Genomic DNA, 23,280 nt, shown 5'->3' with positions numbered 1-23,280 from the left:
TATAAATGCATATTTTTTATAATAATAACTATTACCAATGACTTTTGGATGGGTGACCTTCAAAATAGGAACCTCATCTGATTTCTTCACTAAATAAGGACTAGGCATCATTGGGTCTTGAGCTGCTTGAGGAAAAGGCTCCTTCACACAGATGCGGTGCTAACAGAAGTGTTGAATCTTCGATTATACTGTATTCAGACAACAGTGAATGGTGCTCGAGTTGTTTGCCCTCAAAGATTAAGTGCAATGGATCCCTTGTGAGTGCTCCAATTTCTGCTTTAAATCCTTCACATAATCAATAGAAGTTACCCACAATAGAGAGGTTTTCCCAGTGGGAAACTTTAGCGTGATTTCAAAATCTGCCTTGAAAGCAGGGACTACGTCAAACAGTGTCGAGCAAGCCTTTCTTCAAACATTTGGCATGAAATCATTATATCAAACACTTGGCATGCAATCGTTCTATCAAACACTTGGCATTCATTCTCCACTAAGCTTCTTGGCTTCTTTCCCCAATGACAAAATAATTTTGCCAATGAAGCCTTCTCCAGGTCACCTACATGCTCATTCACATGCAACCTCCACAAAACTGGCTGAAAATCCCAATATCCATCTCAGCATCTAGCACAAGGCTGATCCAAGTGAATTCCAATGAACCTTAGTGTCAGACAACCCATGAGTGTGACATAGGGTTCAACACCCTAACCTAGCACAACAAACTAGCCGGTGAACATAATCCTCTATTGTTATTGCCGCTACTTGCTTCTGCTAACAAGGACACAATCACAAAAACTATAAGCACATTCACCATGGTTGTTTATGATGGAGAAAAACAACACAGAAATTTGTGGAGTCCATGGCCACAGTTGAGATTTCCAAACTGCAAGGTGCTTGAAATTTGAGTTACCCAATTTGCAAAAAGTGGACTAAAGAGAAAGGACCATCAAAGGTATTCTACTTTAAAAGCCACAAATGTGATCCTCCTATCACCCTTATTTCCTCTATAAATTCATGGTTACATAATCACCTTAAAATCATCATTTATTTCCTTGATAATGCATCAATCTGGCCAAAACTCCACTTTTTTGTTGGTGCAGGTGATGCATATATAGAAAGAAGAGTTGGTCCTATTCCAAGATCATGAAGATTCCCTTAGAGTTCAGACCATTTTCCATCCATGTAATACACATTACCAGCATTGCCATGAAAAAATTGCAGAAGGTGTCAACTAGAAAATAAGGGGAACGAATGCATTGCCCTAAAAAGAGGCACAAAACTGTAAAACCTTCCTTTAAATTGCCAAGAAAACAAACAATTGTCAAGGAGTTCACTAGTGAAGATAAGGTTTTAAAAAAACTTTAAAAAAGCTGCTGTCCAAAAAAGATTGCTAAAAACCCTAATTTCATACCTGTAACAGCTTTAACACAGTGTTAAAACCCTAATTTCAATATTAAAAACAGCCTCTAAGTAGTGCTCGATAAGAAAGAAAGAGTCCAGATGTTCTCTAATTAAATAACTCAAAAACAGGATTTACTTAACCGCAGATGACTAAATTTCTGAACATTGCATCACCCACACACTATCTGAAAAATGAACAGAAAAAGAAATAAAACACATGCACAGGGATTTCTCCTTCAAATCAACAATTCATTCCATTGATCAAAAGCTTACAAAGGGACCTCTGCAGACTGTTGTGAACAAGCAGTTGTATGGTCAATAAAGTCACCTCAAACGGCAGTGTACAGCCAGATTTGAGGATGTATGACCTGTGCATAAAGAAAGGACTGCTACAGCAGTGGTACAGCCTATATAGCCTGCCGTACTTGCTGCCCCTCTTCTTCTCCTTGAATGCACTCCGTCCTCTTCCAGCTTTCAAGCTGTCTTCTCATGTGTGTATTTGAAGTCTCCTATCTTGTCCTGTTTATGATTTTGAGATAAGAAACTACCCTATATAGCCTGCTGTACTTGCTGCCCCTCTTCTTCTCCTTTACTGCACTCTGTCCTCTTCCAGCTTTCAAGCTGTCTTCTCATGTGTGTATTTGACGTCCCCTATCTTGTCCTGTTTATGATTTTGAGATAAGAAACTATCTCCTCAATCCTAGCTGAGAGCTATCTCAAAGTTGAGATGTACAGCTGTTAATCCTAGTAGACTTCTTGCCACTGAAGGGTTAAAGTCTAGTGAGACTCATTCACATTGGACTATTTCCAGACACTTCATGGCATAACCGTCGATGAGAGGACCTTCTGTATCCAGTTTCGTTGGTTTCTGGAAAACTGCTATTTTGGGAAGTTTTGCTTTTTTGATACTCAGACCATTAGGGGCCCACACATCAGATTTGACCACTTGTTCTTGATCTTGGTAAGAAAGCGAGTCCAATGGGAATGTTTTCACCCAGATCTGGAATGGCACTTCTTCCTTTGTTTTTTTTTCTTTTTTGCTTTTTATAATTATGGCCCAGTATGTGATTCGACCAAACGTTATACTTTACACTTTTTTGCTTTTTGGGGAAGACTGCCTTTTTAGGCATGTATATAATTAGTAAGTTATATATTTGGCAGGTGCAGGTGTTGGTCGTGGTTCCTAACTAGCAACTAAGGGGTGGTCTCAGCTTCCTTTGAGTATAAAAGTAAGGAGTTGAGTAGCACCTTTGTCACTTGCTTCTGTCTTAAGCCAACACTTGGCGTGAATCTAAATCACATCTTCAAGTAAATTTTCAAGGATTATGACTTCAAAGTCATAAATTGTAACTTGATTAAATTATTAAATCTCCATTTAATTATTTAACCACATGGGAAAGGGATCAAATTGTTTTAATGAGAGTGTGGGAGCTCTTACTAAATATGTTTCCGTGAGTAAACCTAGAGGAAATGTAATAGTTTTCCATTTCTTGGAGGAGATATGAAAAGCGGATTTTGTTGATGTTTCCATTCAATAAGTCAAGCAAGGAAATTCGATTTTGTGTTTTTGCCAAAATGATTTTGTTACGAATGAAATATATATATAAATAATATAAATATATATAATAATGTTAATTATAATAATGATTAATTAACTAGTGATTAGTATAAAAGAGGCATGTCTTTAAGGACATGACCGTTCATGAAGAGGTATTTTCCTAGGTATATAAGCGAGCCCTCATTTGTAGCGGTCTCATCATCATCATTTCATATCAATTCTTTTATTCGCTATTCAATATATATGTTTCTTATCCTCAATGAATGTCTTTGTGTTGCAAGTGTTCTGAAGATTACTTCATAGTATGAACTTTGTTTGTAACATTGGTATCAGAGGGTAAACGAACTTTGTTCGTAACAATGTGCAATATTCCAAATGGAAATATTAAGTGATAACAGTAGTGAAATCATAAACATGCTATATAAAATTGTACACACATGCAGAAATACCAGATTACAACAGAAATAACACCCAATACATTAAGCCTTTTTTATTATATTAACCAGAGGGAGTGTAATGAATAGAAACATAAGAACCTGGGCTTGCTACAGCAAGCAAGGCAAGATCCCAGGTGAATATGATGGTACCCAAATGCTGGAAATGGCTCTACTACCTAATCTACGTCCACCCAGAAAATTGATGTTGGGGGTCACCCCATAGTGTTTGAGATTCGGAAGCTACTGCCCCGTGAGCTACTTTACTCCAACTATGATAAGGAGATGTTGGCCATCATGCATGCGTTGGCCAAGTTCAGGCAGTATTTGGTGGGGAACAACTTTAAGGTCAAGACCGACCACAACAGCCTCAGGTTCTTTTTGGAGTAGAAACAGCTACAGGAGAAACAGCAGAAGTGGGTGAGCAAACTACAAGCATATGACTTTGACATTGAGTATGTCAAAGGGAAGCACAACGTAGTGGTTGATGCGTTGTCCAGGAGGCCAGCCACTCTTTCCTTGATGAGCATTGCCCCGGACTAGAGAGCGCGGTTACTAGTGGAGTACTCCAAGGACAAGCTTGCATGTGAGGTCCTGGATGGGTCGGTGATAGATGATCGATATCAGGTGATGAACGAGGTGATCTACTACTGAGACTGGATTTACTTGGTACCCAACTCCCCGCTGAGGGAGAAGATTCTACAGGTTGCTCATGATTCACCATTAGTAGGGCATCAGGGGTTCCCAAAGACATATCGGACCGTCAAGGAGAGCTTTGCGTGTAAGGGCCTCAAGGATGACGTTATGAGGCATATCCAGGGGTGTGACACATGCCAGCGGAACAAGGGAGAGCAGGCATACCCCGCAGGCCTATTATAGTCGCTTCCCATTCAGGAGGGGAAATGGGAGAGCATATTGATGGATTTTATTACCGAGATGCCCATAATACAGGGCAAAGATTGCATCTATGTAGTGGTGGACCGCCCGACGAAGTACGCTCACTTCTTTGTCATTCTAGCCCAGTACTCGTCCTCACAGGTGGCCGAATCATTTTTCAATGAGGTGTTTCGGCTACATGGTCTCCCAAAGACCATCATCATTGACCGGGACAACGGGTTCATGGGTGGATTTTGGCAAGAAATATTCCGGTTGGTGGGTACTGAGCTCACCCCGAGTACCAGTTACCACCCTCAAACAGATGGACATACGGAGATAGTTAACAAGTGGTTGGAGGGCTACTTGCATAACTAGGTGACAGGCAGCAAAAAGCATGGATATGGTGGTTGCACTTGGGTGAATACTTCTACAACACTACACATCACATGTCTATAGGTATGTCGCCATTGCGAGCTTTGTATGGTTATGATGCGTTATCTTTCGCTGACATTATGTTTGGAGACAGCAAGGCCCCAAGGGCCAAGGACTGGATACAGGAGAGCCAAGATATCTTGAGGGCTCTAAAAGACAACCTACAAATGGCCCCAAATCAACAGAAGTGTTATGCAAACAGGGGCAGAGTTGAGAGGTAGTTCGAAGTTGGGGACTTAGTATTTTTGAGGCTGAAGTCGTACAAGCAGTCTACGCTCAAGCAAAAGGGGGCCGAGAATCTCAAACCTCGCTTCTATGGACCTTATCGTGTCACTTGGAGGGTGGGGGAGGTAGCATATGAGTTGGAGCTACCCCCGAGGAGCCAGGTGCACAACGTTTTTCACGTGTCTTACCTAAAGAAGGCACTAGGACAACAAGTTACAGCCGCTACGACGTTACCCCCTATGGACAATGATGGGCATTTAGTGCTAGAACCAAAGGCTATTTTGGACACCAGGGAGAGACATATGCATAACAGGGTCATCAAGGAGTTTTTGATTCGATGGAGGAATCTACGGGATGAGGATGCCACCTGGGAGGGGGAACAAATACTACAGCATCCTTCTTTCCAGTTGCTTGAGGACAAGCAACATTTTGGGACGAAGGACTGTGATATTCCTACTTAGTGTTTCACTAAGTGAATATCGAATTTTGCTCAAATTTGACGTATTGCATTGTTTCACTTAGGAGAAGTGGGCTTAGGGGACCCACATTCAATTTTTGGCATGAGAAGCACCCCAACATTAGAGTTCGATGGAAAGATTGCGGCTTTGGTGGAGAGTGAGGGCCACCACAAAGGAATTTCGGCCCACATGGAGAGTATGCTCTCATGGGAGCGAAATTGGCGAGGGAAATTCGATGTGGACCCACATGGGCAGCCTTCGAGGCAAATCGACAAAAGGAAAGAGGGGCTCTCATTTTGCGCATCATCTACCATTTTCGGAATTTGTCTTTTAACAAGAGCACACTTGAGCAATGAGCCAAGTCTGCATGTGTTTTTCAGCACACTGGGTGTTTTTGAGTGGAAATCTCGGCCCTTGCTTCAGTGGACTTCGAGTGCCAACCCAAGGAGGGAGTTCTACTTCATCCCAATTCGTACCAGCAACAGTGAGTCGAGTTACAACAGCAGGGAGAGTTATAGCAGCACAGGGACTGTGTAATCATAGCTAGAGGCACTCCAGGAAGTTGTGGAGATAGGGGAGTTTGTGGAGGAAATCAGGAGGGAAGGCTTGGGGAGCCTTCTAACAGGGTTTGCAGACATTTTTGGAGCATTCAACAGTAGAATCTTCAAGTGGGTCGATTTACCCAGCAGGAGAGCCAGCCAAGCCCGAGAGGGTCGAAATTCTGGGGTCAAGCTTTGGCCAAACCCTTCATGGCTAAGTTGCACGAAACGGGGAAACGCGGAAGCGAAACGAAACGCGACCTCCCCAAATTTTGGAAACGGGGAAACGCGAATATATATAATAATATATATATATATATATTAAAAAATTTTAAAAATTATTATTATATATATGTGCAATCATAAAGCATGAATGATACATTTACTTACATAAACATTTAAACATTAAGATTAAATTTACATCACATTTACTACCTGGAAACCCTAAAAATAAAAAAATAAAAAATAAATAAAAAACAAGTGTTTTTTTGGGGGAAACGTGGCACGTACGGCCTGGAAACGCGTTTCCGGCCGTACGGCCAAGTTTCCGTTTCGGGAAACGTGGTCGTACGGCCGGAAACGCGTTTCCAGGCCGTACGGTACGGGGAAACGAGTTTCGTTTCGTTTCCCCTGGGGAAACGGACCCCCTGCCCACGTTTCCTGCAACTTAGCTTCATGGGCTATTCTAGGTTTCTAGAGTAGAAGCCGGGATTAATTTCCCAGAATTTTCTGAGCAGTAGAGAGGGCTCTAGCAGCAGATCATTTCAGGCAACAACACCATTTCTAGGCATTTACAGCGCAACACTTGGGCCAAATTTACAGCAGATTGGAGGAGGGTGATTCATTGGTCATTTTGGGCTTTTGCTAGCTTGCTTAGAGCAAGCCCAGGTGCACTCATTCCAACACCTTGTTGTACACCTCTTTCCATTAATAAAATGAGTATACAGCGTTGTTTTGGATGCAAATTCGTGGTCTGATTGTTTGTTCTGATTTTATGGTGTGTTCGTCTATTGTGCTTTGAATATTTATTGTTAATTTTCCCTTCGGGATATTACACAATTGGTATTTGGGGTTTTTATCCCCTTTATGAAGGGCTATAGCCTACAGGAACAAATAGGCTACTAAGTCCATTGATCCTCAAATCATTGAGGACATTACACATCACCCTATCATCCATCGTACATTGTAGCATGTAACCTTACCGCACATCATTTGTACTCTGCAGTCGCCTTTAATTTTTTAAAGTCGAGTCAACCTGTCTTACCTTGACCCTACCATACACAATTGTTGCACAGTCCCAACAATCTTGTTCACTCTGCTCTGCCCGTTTGTGTAGCCGTCAGCTTCCACGTTGTTCGTACATTCCTCAGGTAAAGTTGCTGCTAAAAATAGAAAATTGTGTCGTGTGCAAGGATCACATTCGTACGATCAACGTCATAGGTAACTTTTGGAATCTAATTTATAAGTTAAAAATAAAATAAATAAAAGCATTAAATAAAATATATATTTAATTTAATTCCCTATGTTTCAAAAAATATAAAAAGCCAATTAAGATACTTTTTATTAAAAGTAATAAACTATCAAAGAAAAATACATTATTATATTCTCAAGCTCATATAAAGGGGTTCCACAAAAAAATTGGCAAAGAAGTCATTGAAGAACTTTAATATTAAGGCAAAATGGAGTCAACCATTGAAGGGAAATAAATGAAGGAAGATTTTCCTACCATGGTTTTTCAATCACAGATTGCAAGTTATATACATTAAAAGGGAGTATCCAAAGAAAAAAGATTAATATTATTGTCAACGTGACCGACAAGGAAAATTGCATTTCTAATCAACTAATGTGCTTCATCATCAAGACATCAAATATGAATTCCAAATCAAATATATGTGAAAAGGGAGATATTTTTCGCAAGAAACAATACAAAATTAAAAACTTGCAAGTGACAATTGATGACTAGGAATGTATATCTCAACTCAGTTTTGTAACTATGTTTGAAGAAAAGATCAACATAATTCTCAGTTTACCCTTTTTTGAAAAACAGGGTAGCTTCATATAAAACACTAAAAAAAATTATGACTTTTCTTGAGAAGAAGAAGAAGGTGACACTTTAGGGCATTACAATGAAGTCAGATTAAATAGTACATTTATTCAAAGACCTTAATGATATACAAAGGTAATCACTCACGAAAGTCAAAAGAAGAAATTTCCTGCTTAAAAGATCATAGTCAAAAACTATTTGTACAAGTCAAGAATTCTAAAGCTATGAAGCATAAATTAGAATAAGAAAAGGAAGCTCTCGAAAAGAAACAGAATGGAAACTTATCCAAACAAGATGAAAATGTTGGGAATCATGATTTTCATTAGACCAAAACCCGGAGGTGTTAGTCAACGATCACCTCGCCAGAGATAAGGATTCACAAGAGGTCATTAGTCCATGTCACGAAACACAAGAAGAGCGTTGGTTTATCCAAAGTCCAACAATCTCCCCCCCAAGGTGAGTCGGGTGTGTATCAAACTCATGACCTACGCTCTGATACCACTTGTTGGGAATCACGATTGTTGTTAGACCAAAACCCGCGAATGTTAGTCAATGATCACATCACCAGAGATATGGATTCACAAGAGGCGGTTAGTCCATGTTACAAAACACACGGGGAACGTTGGTTTCCCCAATGTCTAACAGAAGCAAATAATCGCTTAAAAACACCTTAATCAAAAGTTGTAGGAAAAAAAATGAACATTAAAAAATAAAGTCAACAAATCAAAAATTGAAGAACTTTCAAATTTTCGACGTCATAACCAAAATCTACTCACTTATTAAAAAGCTTAAAATTGATAAGCAATCAATGGAAAATAGAGTAGAACAATTTATCCAGACATATGTGTAAGGTAAAAAAGTTCAGAAGGGAACAAATACCAATCCAGATAATATAACAATTTAAAAGGATTTCCATCCAATCAAAATGAAGCCATACTCGGATGTTGTAGTACAAATGACAGAAATGCCAAGTGACAATTCCACGATCTACCAATCAACATCTATGCATGAGGGTAATCATATACCTGAAGAAAATCAAGATATCTCTACAAACATTAAGAGAAAATCCGATCACATGAACTCCTTATCGACACCCAAATCATAAGAGCAAACATCTCAACCAGTTAGCCTATCCAAATCACTTAAGACAAAAATCACTAACCTATGTTCCAAAGAATATTTTTGTCAGCCCAATTAAATCTTATGATAACAATTCATTTCCCATATCATGTAAGTGCAAGGATTCATATCATCTTGTATCTTTGAAGATGATAGCTCCAAGAATTCGGAAAGATGCAAATAGATTACAAGACAAAGAAAAAGTTGACAAAACTTTTCATCGATATGTTTTGAGGACAAAGCATTTCTAAAGGATAAGCCTTAAGGTAATGTTGTGAGCATAAATATATAAATAATATAAATAAATAATTCATAAATAATTACTTATAATTAGTTTAATGAAAGGACATGTCCTAAAAACATGACTATTCGTGAAAGGGCATCTCGCCCAAGTAAATATATGGGGCCCTAATTGTACAATCATATCAAATCATTCATACTCATATATTTTATATATTACTATTAATCCAAATGGATACTTTTATACTCCAAGTGTTCTGGATTAATTAACTAGTGTGCCAGGTTTGGCTATGACAGTTGTAAAACGGGCAAAGAATGTTAACTTACTAGAGGGCACTTAACATTCACACGACCTTTCTTACAAACTAATGTTAATTATTAAATATTCCCCTTTGACTCTTAATAGTATTTGAATGTTAACACTGCAGAGACATTTTTGCATCACTATTTGACATATTTAACGGAGCCCCAGTTTGCAGTGTCTAACTTGAAGATTGACTCACCAAACAGGTATTCATCTAAGGATGCTCCAAAGATATTAATCTGAAAACTAAAAAAGCAATACGAATCTTATCATACTCATCCCGAAAATATGTGAATGAATTGAGTCTTATATGTCATTTGTAACTAACTTAAGTAATGATCATCGTATCTCAACTAATACAAATAAGGCAGCATAAAATTGAATTATAATTTCTATAAAAATAATATTATTTCATGTGCAAAACTTTGTTTCCAATTATGAAAGTGCACAATGAAATAAAGTAAAGATAAAACAACACAATAGGAACTTCATCTTTATACCTAGAATTTATTCGAAAAGCTGCAGGTAAAGGTTTTTGAAGAATAGATATAAATTCATCCCATTCCTCTTCTGGTATAATCCCTTGTTCCTGTAGCCAAATAATAAACTAATAAGAAACCTTGTTTCGCAAAGAAGGTGAATATGAATGAGCATGCATGTGTTTTCATCTATGAGAGAGCAAAAGGGACATCACTTCTGTTTGATTGTGTCCTATCTTACAAGAAGCAAATTTCTACTGGATAAAATCTTAAGAAACAAATAAATATTACAATTGCTTTATAATTAGAAAAAAATAATAATAATCTAATATTAGTGTCACAGTTTAGTTAAACATCAAATTAATGTTTAAAATCCCTTTGTTTGAGAGACAAGAGATCTCCTCCGCACAGTGATCTGGCTACTTAAATCTATGGAGTTGTACAGACCATACCAACCTTCAGATTCAAACCTGTTACCCGTCAGGAGGGAACACATGTTCTTAACCTTAGGCCCACTCAAACTGTATATCCATATATGATTGATGAATTTTCCTTTATAAACACACAATGATAACTTGAGCTAACTTACACAGAATGTTATGTGAGTGCCATTGTGGATCCAGTGCGAATGTGGGATGGAACCAAATTTGGGAATCATGATTGAGGCAGAATACATATTTTCAAAATTATAAATATATTTCAAAAAGAAAACTATAAATGTCAATTCTGTAGAGCTAAGCGTAATCAACAATCATTAGAATTTAATATTTATCTATTAGCAAAAAAATATGAATCAGTCATTCATAACAGATACATGATCCATACATTCAATTATAACTTAACAAGTTTACATACATATAAGATTCACCATTCAATATAAAAATCAACAACAATCAATAAAATTTATCTATTAGCAAAAAAACATGAAACAATGATTCATAACAGATGCATTCAATTATTTGGATGGCTCTTACGTGGGTCCCAAGAGGAATAATTAAGTCAATCAAAAAACTCTGTGGTCGGGATCCAAAGAAGAAGCTGTGGTCCGATGGGATAAGATTGCCCATCCTAAAGCTTCGGGGGGATGGGGACTGAAAGACCTTCCCATTTTTGCAAAAGCATTGGCAGAAAAGGTTGGGTGGAGATTTTTATCAACAAACACTTTATGGACTGCAGTTGTGTACCGTAAATATATTTTCCCTCTATCATTTGATGAATGGGTCTGTAAGCCCAATAAAAAGACGGCAAACTCCTCTATTATTTGGAAAGCGGTCATCTCTTCCTTTGCAGTGATAGACTGTGGACAGGCATAGAAGGTTGGAAACATAGTTTTAAAAACTGGAACCGGTGACCGGACTGGTCCACCTGATAAACCGGGACTGGTCAGATCTCAATGAACCAGTTTTAAAAAATACATTAAATAATTAATTTTTAGTGAAAAAAACTATTTTTAAGATTTAAAACCATGCTTCCAAGCCAATAGAGACAAAATATGCAAAGTTTGTTCATCTATATACCATGTAAAGGTGAATATATCAAAATGGCACCGAGTGCAATACACATCATCGACAAAATACATAAGCAATGAGGCTCTAAATGGCTATAAAGTCCAAAAACAGTGCTACAAGCTATGAGGCCATTGGCCTACTACAAGACTACAAATTCATCACCACTAGTAGACACAAGATCATCAACAGGAGCTACATAGACATCCTTTGGTTCAAAGTCTGAGGATGCCTTAGCCTCATCTGCAACCTCAGTAGTAACACTGCCACCAATAACAATAGAAGTGGACCTAATTGAAGCATGAGTTCGTCGACTTGCACGACTAGTGCCTTCCATTGGTTGTTTGCCTTTGCTTGATGCGGCTACTAATCCAGGTTCTGATAGCGCTACCAAATCTGCTTCATCCCCACCTAATGCCATGTCAATATCAAAATCAGCATCAAACACAAGATCTTCAGCCTCCTCCACCCATTCCGATGTTGGATCAATATCGTCCAACACAATGGGATCTAGATCAAGTATTATGTTCATCATTTGGTTCCTCCTTGGTCGAAGGTTGTATTGCACGAAGACAAGATCATTTAACCGTTTTTGTTCCAAACGGTTTCTCTTCTTTGTCTGTATGCACTCAAAAACAAACAAACTGCGCTCACAACCTGAAGCACTGCAAGTTTGGTTAAGGACTCTAATTGCAAACTTGTGCAATTGAGGACATTGGCCGCCAAATGACTCCCACCAATGTGTTGCAAAGAAAAAGACATTAATTAGTAACTTAGTTCATTTCATTACTTATTTACAAATTACAAGTATTTATATATCATTTGAATTTTAAATTTGTAAACAATCTAACTTGAACAGAAAAACAAATTGAAATTGCTTACCTGGTTGATCCACATCTCTTGCCATCTTTGCCAAGTTTTTTCCAAAGGTACCAGCTGCCATACTGAAAAGAGTAAGTTGTTTATGTATGTCTAACTAGTCTACATGGATAGGGACCATGCACTCCAAGCAATCAATCAATCCATCTTTGACCTCCCCATCTTGCACATCTCCTAGTCGAGCTTTGTAATGATACTTTGGGATCAAAAAATACCCAACTGCATGTATAGGACGATGGAGATGATTGTTCCATTTGTTATCAATGATCTCCCATATACTGCCATATTTAGCTAACCTATCGTTGTAAGTTGCTTGTATCTGCTCCTTTGCTTGATCCATAGCCTGTAGCACATGGCCAATTTTCCCCATCCACCATCCTTAGCACCTTAACAAGGGGCTCGTTAATTTTCACAAGCTCTGCAAACCTTTTCCAAAAATAATTGTCAAAAACTTTCTTTTTGATGCCTTTGCATCTTGTCTACCAGCCCACCGAGATTCAGTCCAATCATTAGAAGAAAACATTTTCTACAAGTTTTTTTGTTGAGAATAGAGACATTGCAACATGAGGAAGTGAGCTACAAATCTCGTAATTGCAGGCCTAACAAGCTCTTTGCCCCCAATGTTTTTCCTCATTAGGCTCAATACCCATCAGTGGTTGTAGATGTATTTTGTAATGCATTTGGCATGCTCTACAGTGTTTTTTACCCAATCCACTTTGCCCATGTCCTCAAACATGAGGTGTACGCAATGTGCAGCACATGGAGTCCAAAATATGGTCTTATATTTGGACTCGAGCATCTTTCCAGCAAGAACATAGTTTGAGGCATTATCTATGATGACCTGCACAACATTTTGCTCCCCCACTTCCTGAATAATCTCATCCAAAAGCTCAAATAGAAGGGTTGCATCCTTCACCTTATCAGATGCATCAACTGATCTCAAAAACATGGTTCCTTGAGGGCAAGAAACAAGGAAATTAATGATAGTGCGGTTCTTTACATCAATCCATCCATCTGACATGATGGAACAACCTTTTTTTGAGCCATGACTCTCTATACTCAACCAAATACTCATCAATGGAAGAAATCTATTTTTGCAAAAGAGCTCCCCTCAAGTCATGCATAGTAGGGCCTTTGAATCCCTTTCTTGCAACTATAACAGAGTCCCACATAGCTTGGTAATAGGGTGAGCGAGTAGCATTAAATGGGATATCTGCATCATACCACCATTTAGCAATGTATTGATAAGAATTTTTTTTGCATTGTTTTTTCCCAATGTTGATCCAAAGTGGGTTGACGACTTGGTTGGGAGGAAGTGGGATTAGAAGAGGCAGTGGTGACAGAGGATGAGAAATAAATTTGGATGTTTGTTCTCTTAGTTTCTTTAAGGCCAAGAGCAGGAGGAACATAGTGAAAGGGGTCATTGGTGGAAGGGATAGAAGAGGAATCTTGAATCTCATAATAATCATACCCACTCTCTTTCATGGCTTCTAATAATTCTCTCTTCCTTGAAATTTCATCTTGGATGGCCTTCTCCCTAGCCTTATTCTCCTCAAACTTTTCAAACTTGGAAAGGTATTCTGCCCTAATAGGACCTAACACTTCATTTGGTGCTTCACATGGCTTTACTTGGCCTCTTATCCCAGCCAAGTGTTGTTTCAATCTGAGAATACCCCCACCTCCAATACGTTTATTGCAAAATTTGCATATAATTTTTCCATCAATCACATCACAATGAGCCCATGCAGTGTCCTTGGCTTTTGGAGCCGTGTTGGCTTGAAATAAATAAAATTTGCAAAGAAATTTGCCATTAAAAAAAAATTGCAGCTAAGAAAAATGGAAAACCTAAGATAAATTTAGGAAAAAAATTGCATATGTAGCCTAAAAATTTGATAGCACAGAACTAGAGATTTGATAGCATATAACACATAAAAAAAATTAATACATAGATAGCAATGAAATGAGGAAATTTTCAAGTGAAAATCCTTACCTGGAAATGAAAACTAGCTTCCTTAGCATCCTCTTGAAGATGCCAACTCTACTAACAGCTCCAAACTATATCCAAAATAGCTCCAACTCCAACTCCAAGCCTCTAAGATGACTAGTCTAGCAAAAACTCAACACTCTCCAAGCTCCCAATCAAACTCACAAAAACTCCAAATGATATGTGTGAGGCAAATGAGGGGAGTGGGCTCCTTTTAAAGGCTTGGAGAGAGTGTTTTTGGAGGGAAACAACCCTTACTTTCCCTCCAAAACACCCAGGAAGCTTCCTAAACTACATTGTGTGAGTCTTGTTATCGCTCAAACTAGCAGGGTATCCCTAAAGGGCAAATGCTAGGCCCAGGGCAACAAGGAGACTTAGCCCACTGTCAACTCAGTTAAGGCTCCCTTCTATTTACGGACTTTCACCGATGGGATGAGACCCAGTATATTATAAAGTCACCGATGAAGGATAAGTCAATGAAATGATGTGGAGTGACCCTAATAATTCCTTTCCTGGAAGAGTTAGAAAGATAATGCTTGTCTGCTTGTTAAGCAAGGTAAAATGTCTTCCAGGGAAAGGAAGGGACGATTTAAGGGTTAGGTTTATGGATATGACTTATGAAGGAACTTCCCAATCCCTAAAATCCTTATTCATTTGGTATCCCGGATGGTTTTTGAAAAATTGTCTTTTCAAAGGAACGGGACCAAGTGGACCCAGTCTAGGATAGGAGGAATGAGTAGGGACCAATGATGTTCTTACCATAGACAAGGTAGGTAAAGGATCAAAGAAAGAATTTTCACTTGAAGGTGTTGATTTGATCCTATGAGGCACTAACCTTGGGGATGTTAAGGTAGAGTTTGATCACAGAGCTAGGGTTTGGTTATTCTCCCAACTCCACCATTGGAATGGCTTCAAAATTGGAGGAGACCTTGAAAAAACACCAGAGCAGGAGACCCTAAGAGATCAAACATTTTGGGGGGCTAGCTTGTCGGGAAATTGATACCCTAGGTGCCCCAACTTGGCTAGACCTGAATGAGGGTGAAAGGATGTGATTTTTGGTGACCACCTCTTGGTAGTTTAGTGCCTTAGTCTTGGGAGAATGGAGTCTATGATGAAATATGAGTAAGATTCTTGATTCTTAGTCAAGGAGGCCTCAAGACCACTTCGCCAGCCTTCTAAGTCAAGGAGAAGCAATCTTGCAGCTTATATACTTCAATGTGCAAAGGAGATGGCTTATCAAGGTCAAATTCTTTGATAGAATTACCTCTAGGAGGTTTCGTTCACATTACATGGCCCATGCATTGAAAGATGTTATAATAGAGAAAAAAATTCCACAATGTTAAGCAGTAAATGCATGTAGCAATTAGCCCTAGAAAAAGAGAAAATCCCAGTCCAATGTATATGACAGAGTAAAACAAGAATAACATTTAAAAGCGTGTACTTTACAAGTAACAGAATATATTCGACCATCCACAATTGACAAAGAGAAGCTCCAAGATAAGATAGACCAATATCCACACATCAAAATTCATCCATAAAGCTCCAATTCATCCTCTAGAAAAAGTGCAAAATTCTCAAGAGAGAGAAGAGATCCAATCCAAGTGACGATGAGCAAATGAACTCATCTCACTTGTATTTATACACAAATTAGGAGTTCGAATTAGCCTCCTTGGCCTACATAAGCCCCAAAAATAAAATAATGTTCTAATTTCAACTTTTGGTGACAAGCCCACCAAACTAGCTCATACATGAAAGAGTAAGTCTCTCAAGAGGTCAAATAATAATCCATAAATGTCGTAGGGCCCTCTAAGAGGCCTAATGAGGTCCATGGGTGCCACAATGAAGAATAAGACCCTCAAAAGCAATGGACACAGGGTTGGCCCCTTGTAATAACCTCTGGTGCTCTTAATGACATGTCAGGGCACACAAGTGCCCTCATGGGTCTCCAGACAAATCGAAGATGCCTGTAGATCGCCTGCAAGGGCTACGATGATGGTGTAATTGTATAAGTCCTGGATCATCTGCCAAGTGTATGGTGCAAATATGGGGTTAGCTGGGCATGATGGATCAAGTGCATCTTCCTCGTCCAATAAGTGAACCACGAGCAATCTCTGAATAGTTGTGGGGATCCATGGAGTGTTGTCTTCTATTGTGGAGGCCTATGGCTCTCAACGTACACCCTACATGTGCCAATATAGCCCTCTGGAGGATTAAGACATTGTATAGGGAGACCAAACCCAAAATGGAAACCATCTGCAATCCTGCATAAGATCTAATGCGTCCCCTAGCCTTCTAGTACAACAAGTCATTAGAGAAATCAAATAAATGAGCTTACCAATCATGGACCACAAGTGGGGACTTCATAATGGCCTACCCTTCCATAATGGGCTTCGGGATGTGCCAATGTCTCCTAAACTCCAAATGGGGTTAACCAATAATCCTATTAGGTGGTTTCTACTTCTAAAGGGGATAATATAGTCAAGATACATCCTTCAAAAGGTGGTGGCATGTGACAGATAGGTGAATGAAGTAGGGCATGAGAAGGGGCAGCCCTAGTGGAGGAATGTGGACCCAGATGGGAGAAATGATGAATGGGGAAATAATGAGTGGAAAGAGGGTAATATAAGCAAATAGGGGAGCAAGAGCACACAACCAAAATTAGGGTTTCCCATGAAATACCAACCCTAGGGCCAAATGGTCAGTAACAGAGATCCCATGGGACTAAAATCCAAGGTTAATACCCAAAAGGGGTCTAGGGGACAAGAGCACAGACCTAGCCCATTCTTTCTGCCGAATTCCCCCATTAATCCATGCCCAGAAGTGTCCTAGATAGGCAAACTACAATACTCAATTTCCAAATGACAAGGCATACCTTTAGGTTTGAGAGGCCCACCTTCAAACATACGATCATGGCAAATGGGTGAGGGACCACATGGCTGGCTCAGGTGGCAAAGAAATGGCACAATGAGCTAGCTAGTGACTGCAAGGGGTTGTTGGCTGTCGGCTGAGGACCATCTTGGAGAAAAATTTCTCCTAGGGATATCACCTACAAAATGGTGGTTAACAGGTCCGTCGTGGCGTTAGCAATGAATCAGTTGGTATAGGATGGAACCAATCGGTTTGACCATAAACCAGTCAGTTTTGTCCTAAACCAATCAGTTTGGGTCAATTTTTGTGGATTTTGGACGAAATAGACCCTTAAATCGGGTTTTTTGTCTGGTTTGACCTGGTCGCCCAATGAACCGGTTGGTTTGACCGATTTCTAGTTCAAGCCAGCGAATTTTTAAAACTATGCGTGACCGTCGGCCATGGCCTTGGCAATGAAATGGTCAGTTCAGGACGGAACCGGTTGGTTTGACCATAAATCGGGCCGATTTTTGTGGATTTTGGGCGAAATAGGCCCTTAAAACCGGTTTTTTGTCCTATTTGACTAGTTTCCGGTTTAAGTCGGCCGGTTTTTAAAACTATGGTTGGCAACAAAGAAAGATTTTGTATTGGTTTGGATCCCTGGTCAAGTTGTACTGGAAATTTCAAACTCCGGCATGAATTAGTGGATTTGTTGTCACAAGCATGGAAATAAGTCGTGCAGTTGAACATTCAGGGGGAATTTGCAGAATTATGGGCAAACTATATAAATTCCCTTAAATTATAGCACATTAGAATCAGAGACGAAGGATATGTTATGCTGGCCACATTCAGGGGGAATTTGCAGAATTATGGGCAAATTATATAAATTTCCTTAAAGTATCGCACATCAGAATCAGAGACAGGTAGGATATGTTTTGCTTATACTCCTAAAACAAGTTATGCATTTCAGATTGCGGCTAGAGAAAGGATTAAACCTGAGTGGTGGTATAAGCAAATTTGGAAACTCAGCTGCCCAGCAAAGCCAAGACTTCTCCTCTAGTGCCTTATTAGAAATAAAGTCCCAACCTGGGACAATTTACAAAAAGGCACAACAAAGGGCATAACTGGTGCATCTTATGTAAAAGGATGTTTAAAAATATGTCCCTTGTTTCTACAATTTCCTTTTTCTTTGAGTATATGGACCAAAACAAAATTGATGTTGGGCATTAATTTTCCACGAAATTCTGCAACTACTTGGTGAATAATTGAACACTAATGCAACTACAAAATTTCTTACACAAAGATACAGAATTTCTTAATTGATAAGCAGCAGAATATGAACGTGGAGCTAAAAGCATAGTCACACAAATTAACACAATCACTTCTTGGGAAACCCAACTGGGAAAACCCTCTTCTTTGTTGTATTATTTATTGATAAACTTGAGCAATGAAATCTCTTACAAGGCAATCTGAGAACAGACTTGTTCTCTGTTGTACTAGCTTAAAACACCCTACAAAACTCACTTGACTCCTACCCCTAAACTTTGCACACCAGTAGCCCTATTTCCTAGCACACTAGGGCCTGTATCTGTGCACACAAAACCTCCTATTTTGTAGAACATCAGGGTCATATTTTTGTGTGCACCAGGTCTCCTATTATATAGGATGCGGCTCCTAAAGCTTTGCACAGGTCTGCTCACCAAACTAGTGTGTGCACAAGGTCTCCTATTATATAGGATGCGGCTCCTAAAGCTTTGCACAGGTCTGCTCACCAAACTAGTGTGTGCCTGCTCCTCAAGGCTACACAAACCACAAGCAAAGATTTGTCTCACTAACTCGTGAGCTTTCTTTGTCTCACAACCTTGTGCACAAAACAATTGTAATTTACTTGTGCCTTCATTCTCTCCTTTATAGATTCAATCCATGCTAAATTAGGCTAGTTCTTTAGAATCCGAGTTGTGATAGCAAGTTAACTAAGGGTGTTACTCGCTCTCCTTCAAATCATCACTGGAGTTGTTAACTCGTGCTCTCTCCAATCAACATTGGAGATCTAACTCGCTTTTCCTTCAATCAAGGCTGAATACAAACTCACTCTAACTGAACTACTAACTACCAGCTCGTTCTATAGTCAAATTGATGAAGAATCCAATTAACTGAAGCTCCAACTCTACGCATGCTAACTTGATGATTATTCCTATAAACTAGAAATAACTCATCCTAATTGAAGTCTAATTCATGAGGACAACTCGAGGTCTTCACTGGCTAAGGCACACACCAGAGAAGACCTTCTCTCACTACACTTTTCAACACTCCCTCTTAGTGAGGAAGGTACTTCTGGAGGAACCTCATCCACCTAGATCTATCATCAACACTACCACATTCTCTACTACTGCAATTGCTCCCTCTGAACTAGAAGATTTACCTGCTTCCTGTTGTGAAATCTGACCTGAAGACCTATTCTCTCCAACCATGCTCTATGAGTCTATCACCTCAGTCATAAGTGCCATGTACCTCGTGTACCTCTATGGCTGATTCCTCTGATTGAGTGTGGTACTGGGAGGTCCAACTCTCATTTGATCCTCCCCAAACAAATCTTCTGCCCACTTGGCTCGAACTCTCCCTATACTGTGAGTCAATGACTAAGTGGTTGCTTACACGCACCCTGGGCTTTGCTCCTCATCATCTTGTTGGCCAACCCAACTACCAACTAGCCGAGACTCAAGCTGAGATACTTGCTAAGGCTCCATCTTGAATAGCTTCTTCATAGATACTATAACTTGTTCTTGTTCTAAGGACTCCCTGAGAGCTCTGCACTCATCAACTATCACTTCTCTACTTTGTGCACTTCCTGACTTGATGCTCAAGATTGTGTCTGTCTCTACCTAGAACTTGTAGAGATTCTTCATCCTCACACCCATCAGCTTCTTACATCCAAAAGCTAAGTGTTGGAGGTAAGCCTTACCTCTGTTGAAGATGACATCATAACCCTTGTCCTCAAGGGTAGCTACTGAAACAAGATTCTGCTCTAGTCCTAGAACATAAAGGACATCTTTGAGATGGAGAACATTACCCGACTCCCTCTGAAAACTAACAATACCAACTCCTCTAGTTGCATGCATGCCATCATCTCCTAGATCAATCTTATACTGCATGTCCTTCTCCTTCAAGTGGCAGAAATTCTTCTTGTTCCTATTCATGTGGAAGGATGCTCTTGAATCAATATACCATACTCTATTGAGCTTGTCATGCAAGTTATCAATGAGAACTCTTTCTCGAACTAGGTAGAAAACGCATCTTACCTCCACTGATGTAGCTACATGATCCTTATTGGACTCCTTCCAATTAGGATACTTAGCGGCATAGTGTCTGAACTCATGGCAATGGAAGCCCTCGATCTTGATCAGATCCTTCTTCTTCTTCTCACCCTTTTGACTGGACTCGGCCTCTCCTTGGCCCCTCTTGCCCTTGGCTCTGCTACCATTGCCTGTTAGGGCAAAGTTCTCCTCTGTCGAAGCTTCTCTACCAGCTCTATTTCTTCTCTAGATCTTTTCTTGAACACAATCACTCCATAACCTTTCCCAACTAGGAATATGCTCTCTGCCACTTAATGCATCTAGGAAACTATACCAAGACTTATGCAGTCTTAGTAGCGCGAGACTCAAAGGTCATTTTCTGTTACAGTCACACCTACACCACCTAGCTCATCCTGAATCTGAGTGAAGTTTGAAATATAACTGATCATGGGCTCTCCTTTGCTCATCCGGATGCTTCTTAGCTTCTCCTTGAGAGCAAGCTTCCTGGCATCATTGGAACCCTGATACAAATCTAAGATAGTTTTAAACATTTCAAACATTGTCTTCTTCTCATGGAGATGAGCAATAATATGGTCTCTAACCCCTTCTAGAATGATCCTCCTTGCCTTGGTGTCATTGTTAGTATGTTGGGCCAACTGTTAGGGATCTAGAGGTGGCACTATTGCCTGTTTGACAAACTCTCCCACCCCATTACCATCCAACACTACTATGATTCACTCCTTCCATGCACAAAAATTCAAGGCTCCCTCTAAATTGTGATCTGACCTTAGCCCTAGGAACAACATACTGCTCTTCCATGGAACGCTTTGCTCTCTTCACTGCTCTGCTCTGTTCCTCACTAATTTGTGCTCTAGCCTCACTGATCAACTTGGCGTTGGTATTTATACTGATCTCTGCTCTGATACCATGTTAATTTTCCACGAAATTCTGCAACTACTTAGTGAACAACTAAAAACTAAAGCAGCTGCAAACTTTCTTTCACAAAGATACAGAATTTCTTAACTGATAAGCAACGGAAAATGAACGCAGAGATAAAAACACAGTCACACAAACTAACACAATTAGTTCTTAGGAAACCCAACTATGAAAACCCTCTTCTTTGTTGTAGTATGTATTGATAATCTTGAGCAATGCAATCTTTTACAAGGCAATCTGAGAACAGACTTGGTCTCTGCTATACTAGCTTAAAACACCCTACAAAACTCGCTTGAATCCTGCTCCTAAACTTTGTGCACCAGCAGCCCTATTTCCTAGCACACTAGGGCATATATTTGTGCGCACAAAAACTCCTATTTTGTACCGTAGCAGGCTCCTATTTCTATGCACACCAAGTCTTCTATTATATAGGATGCAGCTCCTAAACCTTTGCACAAGTCTGGTCACCAAACCAATGCGTGCTTGCTCCTCAAGGCTATACACACCACAAGCAAAGGTCCCTCTCACTAACTCGAGACCTTGCTTTGTCTCACAACCTTGTGCACAAAACAATTGTAATTACTCGTGCCTTCGTCCTCTCTTTATAGATTCGATCCACACTAAATTAGGTTGGTTCAAATTTAGAACTCGAGTTGTGATAACAAGTTAACTAAGAGTGTTACTCGCTCTCCTTCCAATCATCACTGAAGTTGTTAACTCGTGCTCTCCCCAACCAACACTGGAGATCCAACTCGCTTTTCCTTCAATCAAGACTGAAGACTAAGTCACTATAACTGAACTGCGAATTGCCACCTCAATCTGCAGTCAAACTGATGAAGACTCCACTTAACTGAAGCTCCAACTCTACGCATGCTAACTTGATGATTATTCGAGTAAACTGGAAATAACTCATCCTAACTGAAGTCTAATTCATGAGGACAACTCGAGGTCTTCACTGGATAAGGCACACACCAGAGAAGACCTTCTCTCGCTACACTTTTCAACACTGTGCTGTAATTTGGAATGGATAGAGGACTCCTTCCCTGGAAGCTTGGAAGATCTGGTGGGATGCCTCCAGGATCCTCATCTGTTGGGGGGTGTGGTTGGCCAGAAATAAAGCCATATTCAAGGATACTTCTGCACCTGACCTTATTGCAGCTCAAATTGGTAGAATCTATACTCTTTTGCCAACCAAGGAGGTGGTCATCTTCTTTACTTCAATGATCAGCATTTTTTCAAGTCTAAGATTGGTCTGGGTAGGGGCTCTAACAATTATGTGTCCTTTCTCTTAAATTACTTCTCTGCTACGCCCTTGAGAAAAAATGGCATACTCTACAAGTCTTTGAGGATTCATTAAATGTGGTCAACTGGTTCAACTCTTCTCAAACATGTCATAATCACACATTGCTATCTATTTTGGAGGAGATTTTACAATTAAAACATGCTTTTGATCTTATAACATGCTGCCACATTTACAGAGAGCAAAATCAAAAGTGGATTCACTATGTAGGGCACTTGGCAGCCTCTGGGCTTTTGGCAGATTTTGAAGCACCCGCATGGGGCAGTCCAAGATTTTATGCATCAATCTTTTACAGAAGGATAATGTTTACTTTACTTTATGAAGGCACATGTTGATACAAACTACAGTTTTGCTTAGACATACTTTGTGCACATACAGGATAATGTTTACTTTTCTTTATGAAGGCACATGTTGATACAAGCTACAGTTTTGC

At 39.6% G+C, this 23,280-nt stretch overlaps 1 protein-coding gene across 1 annotated transcript in view; it reads right to left on the bottom strand.

Annotated features, from left to right (window-relative positions):
- Positions 1-23,280, bottom strand: part of LOC149191989 (uncharacterized) — a 458,880-nt gene that overhangs the window by 371,810 nt on the left and 63,790 nt on the right. Inside the window, exon 2 of the mRNA XM_089404452.1 lies at positions 10,125-10,213. Coding sequence (XP_089260578.1) covers positions 10,125-10,213 — 89 coding nt within the window. The remainder of the gene's footprint in view (positions 1-10,124; positions 10,214-23,280) is intronic.

Source organism: Pinus tabuliformis, chromosome 2_2, assembly GCF_031772625.1.
Source record: "Pinus tabuliformis cultivar Carrire ecotype Pingquan chromosome 2_2, CPIR1, whole genome shotgun sequence".
Lineage (NCBI taxonomy): Eukaryota > Viridiplantae > Streptophyta > Pinopsida > Pinales > Pinaceae > Pinus > Pinus tabuliformis.
This window is presented reverse-complemented; position numbering and strand designations above follow the sequence as displayed.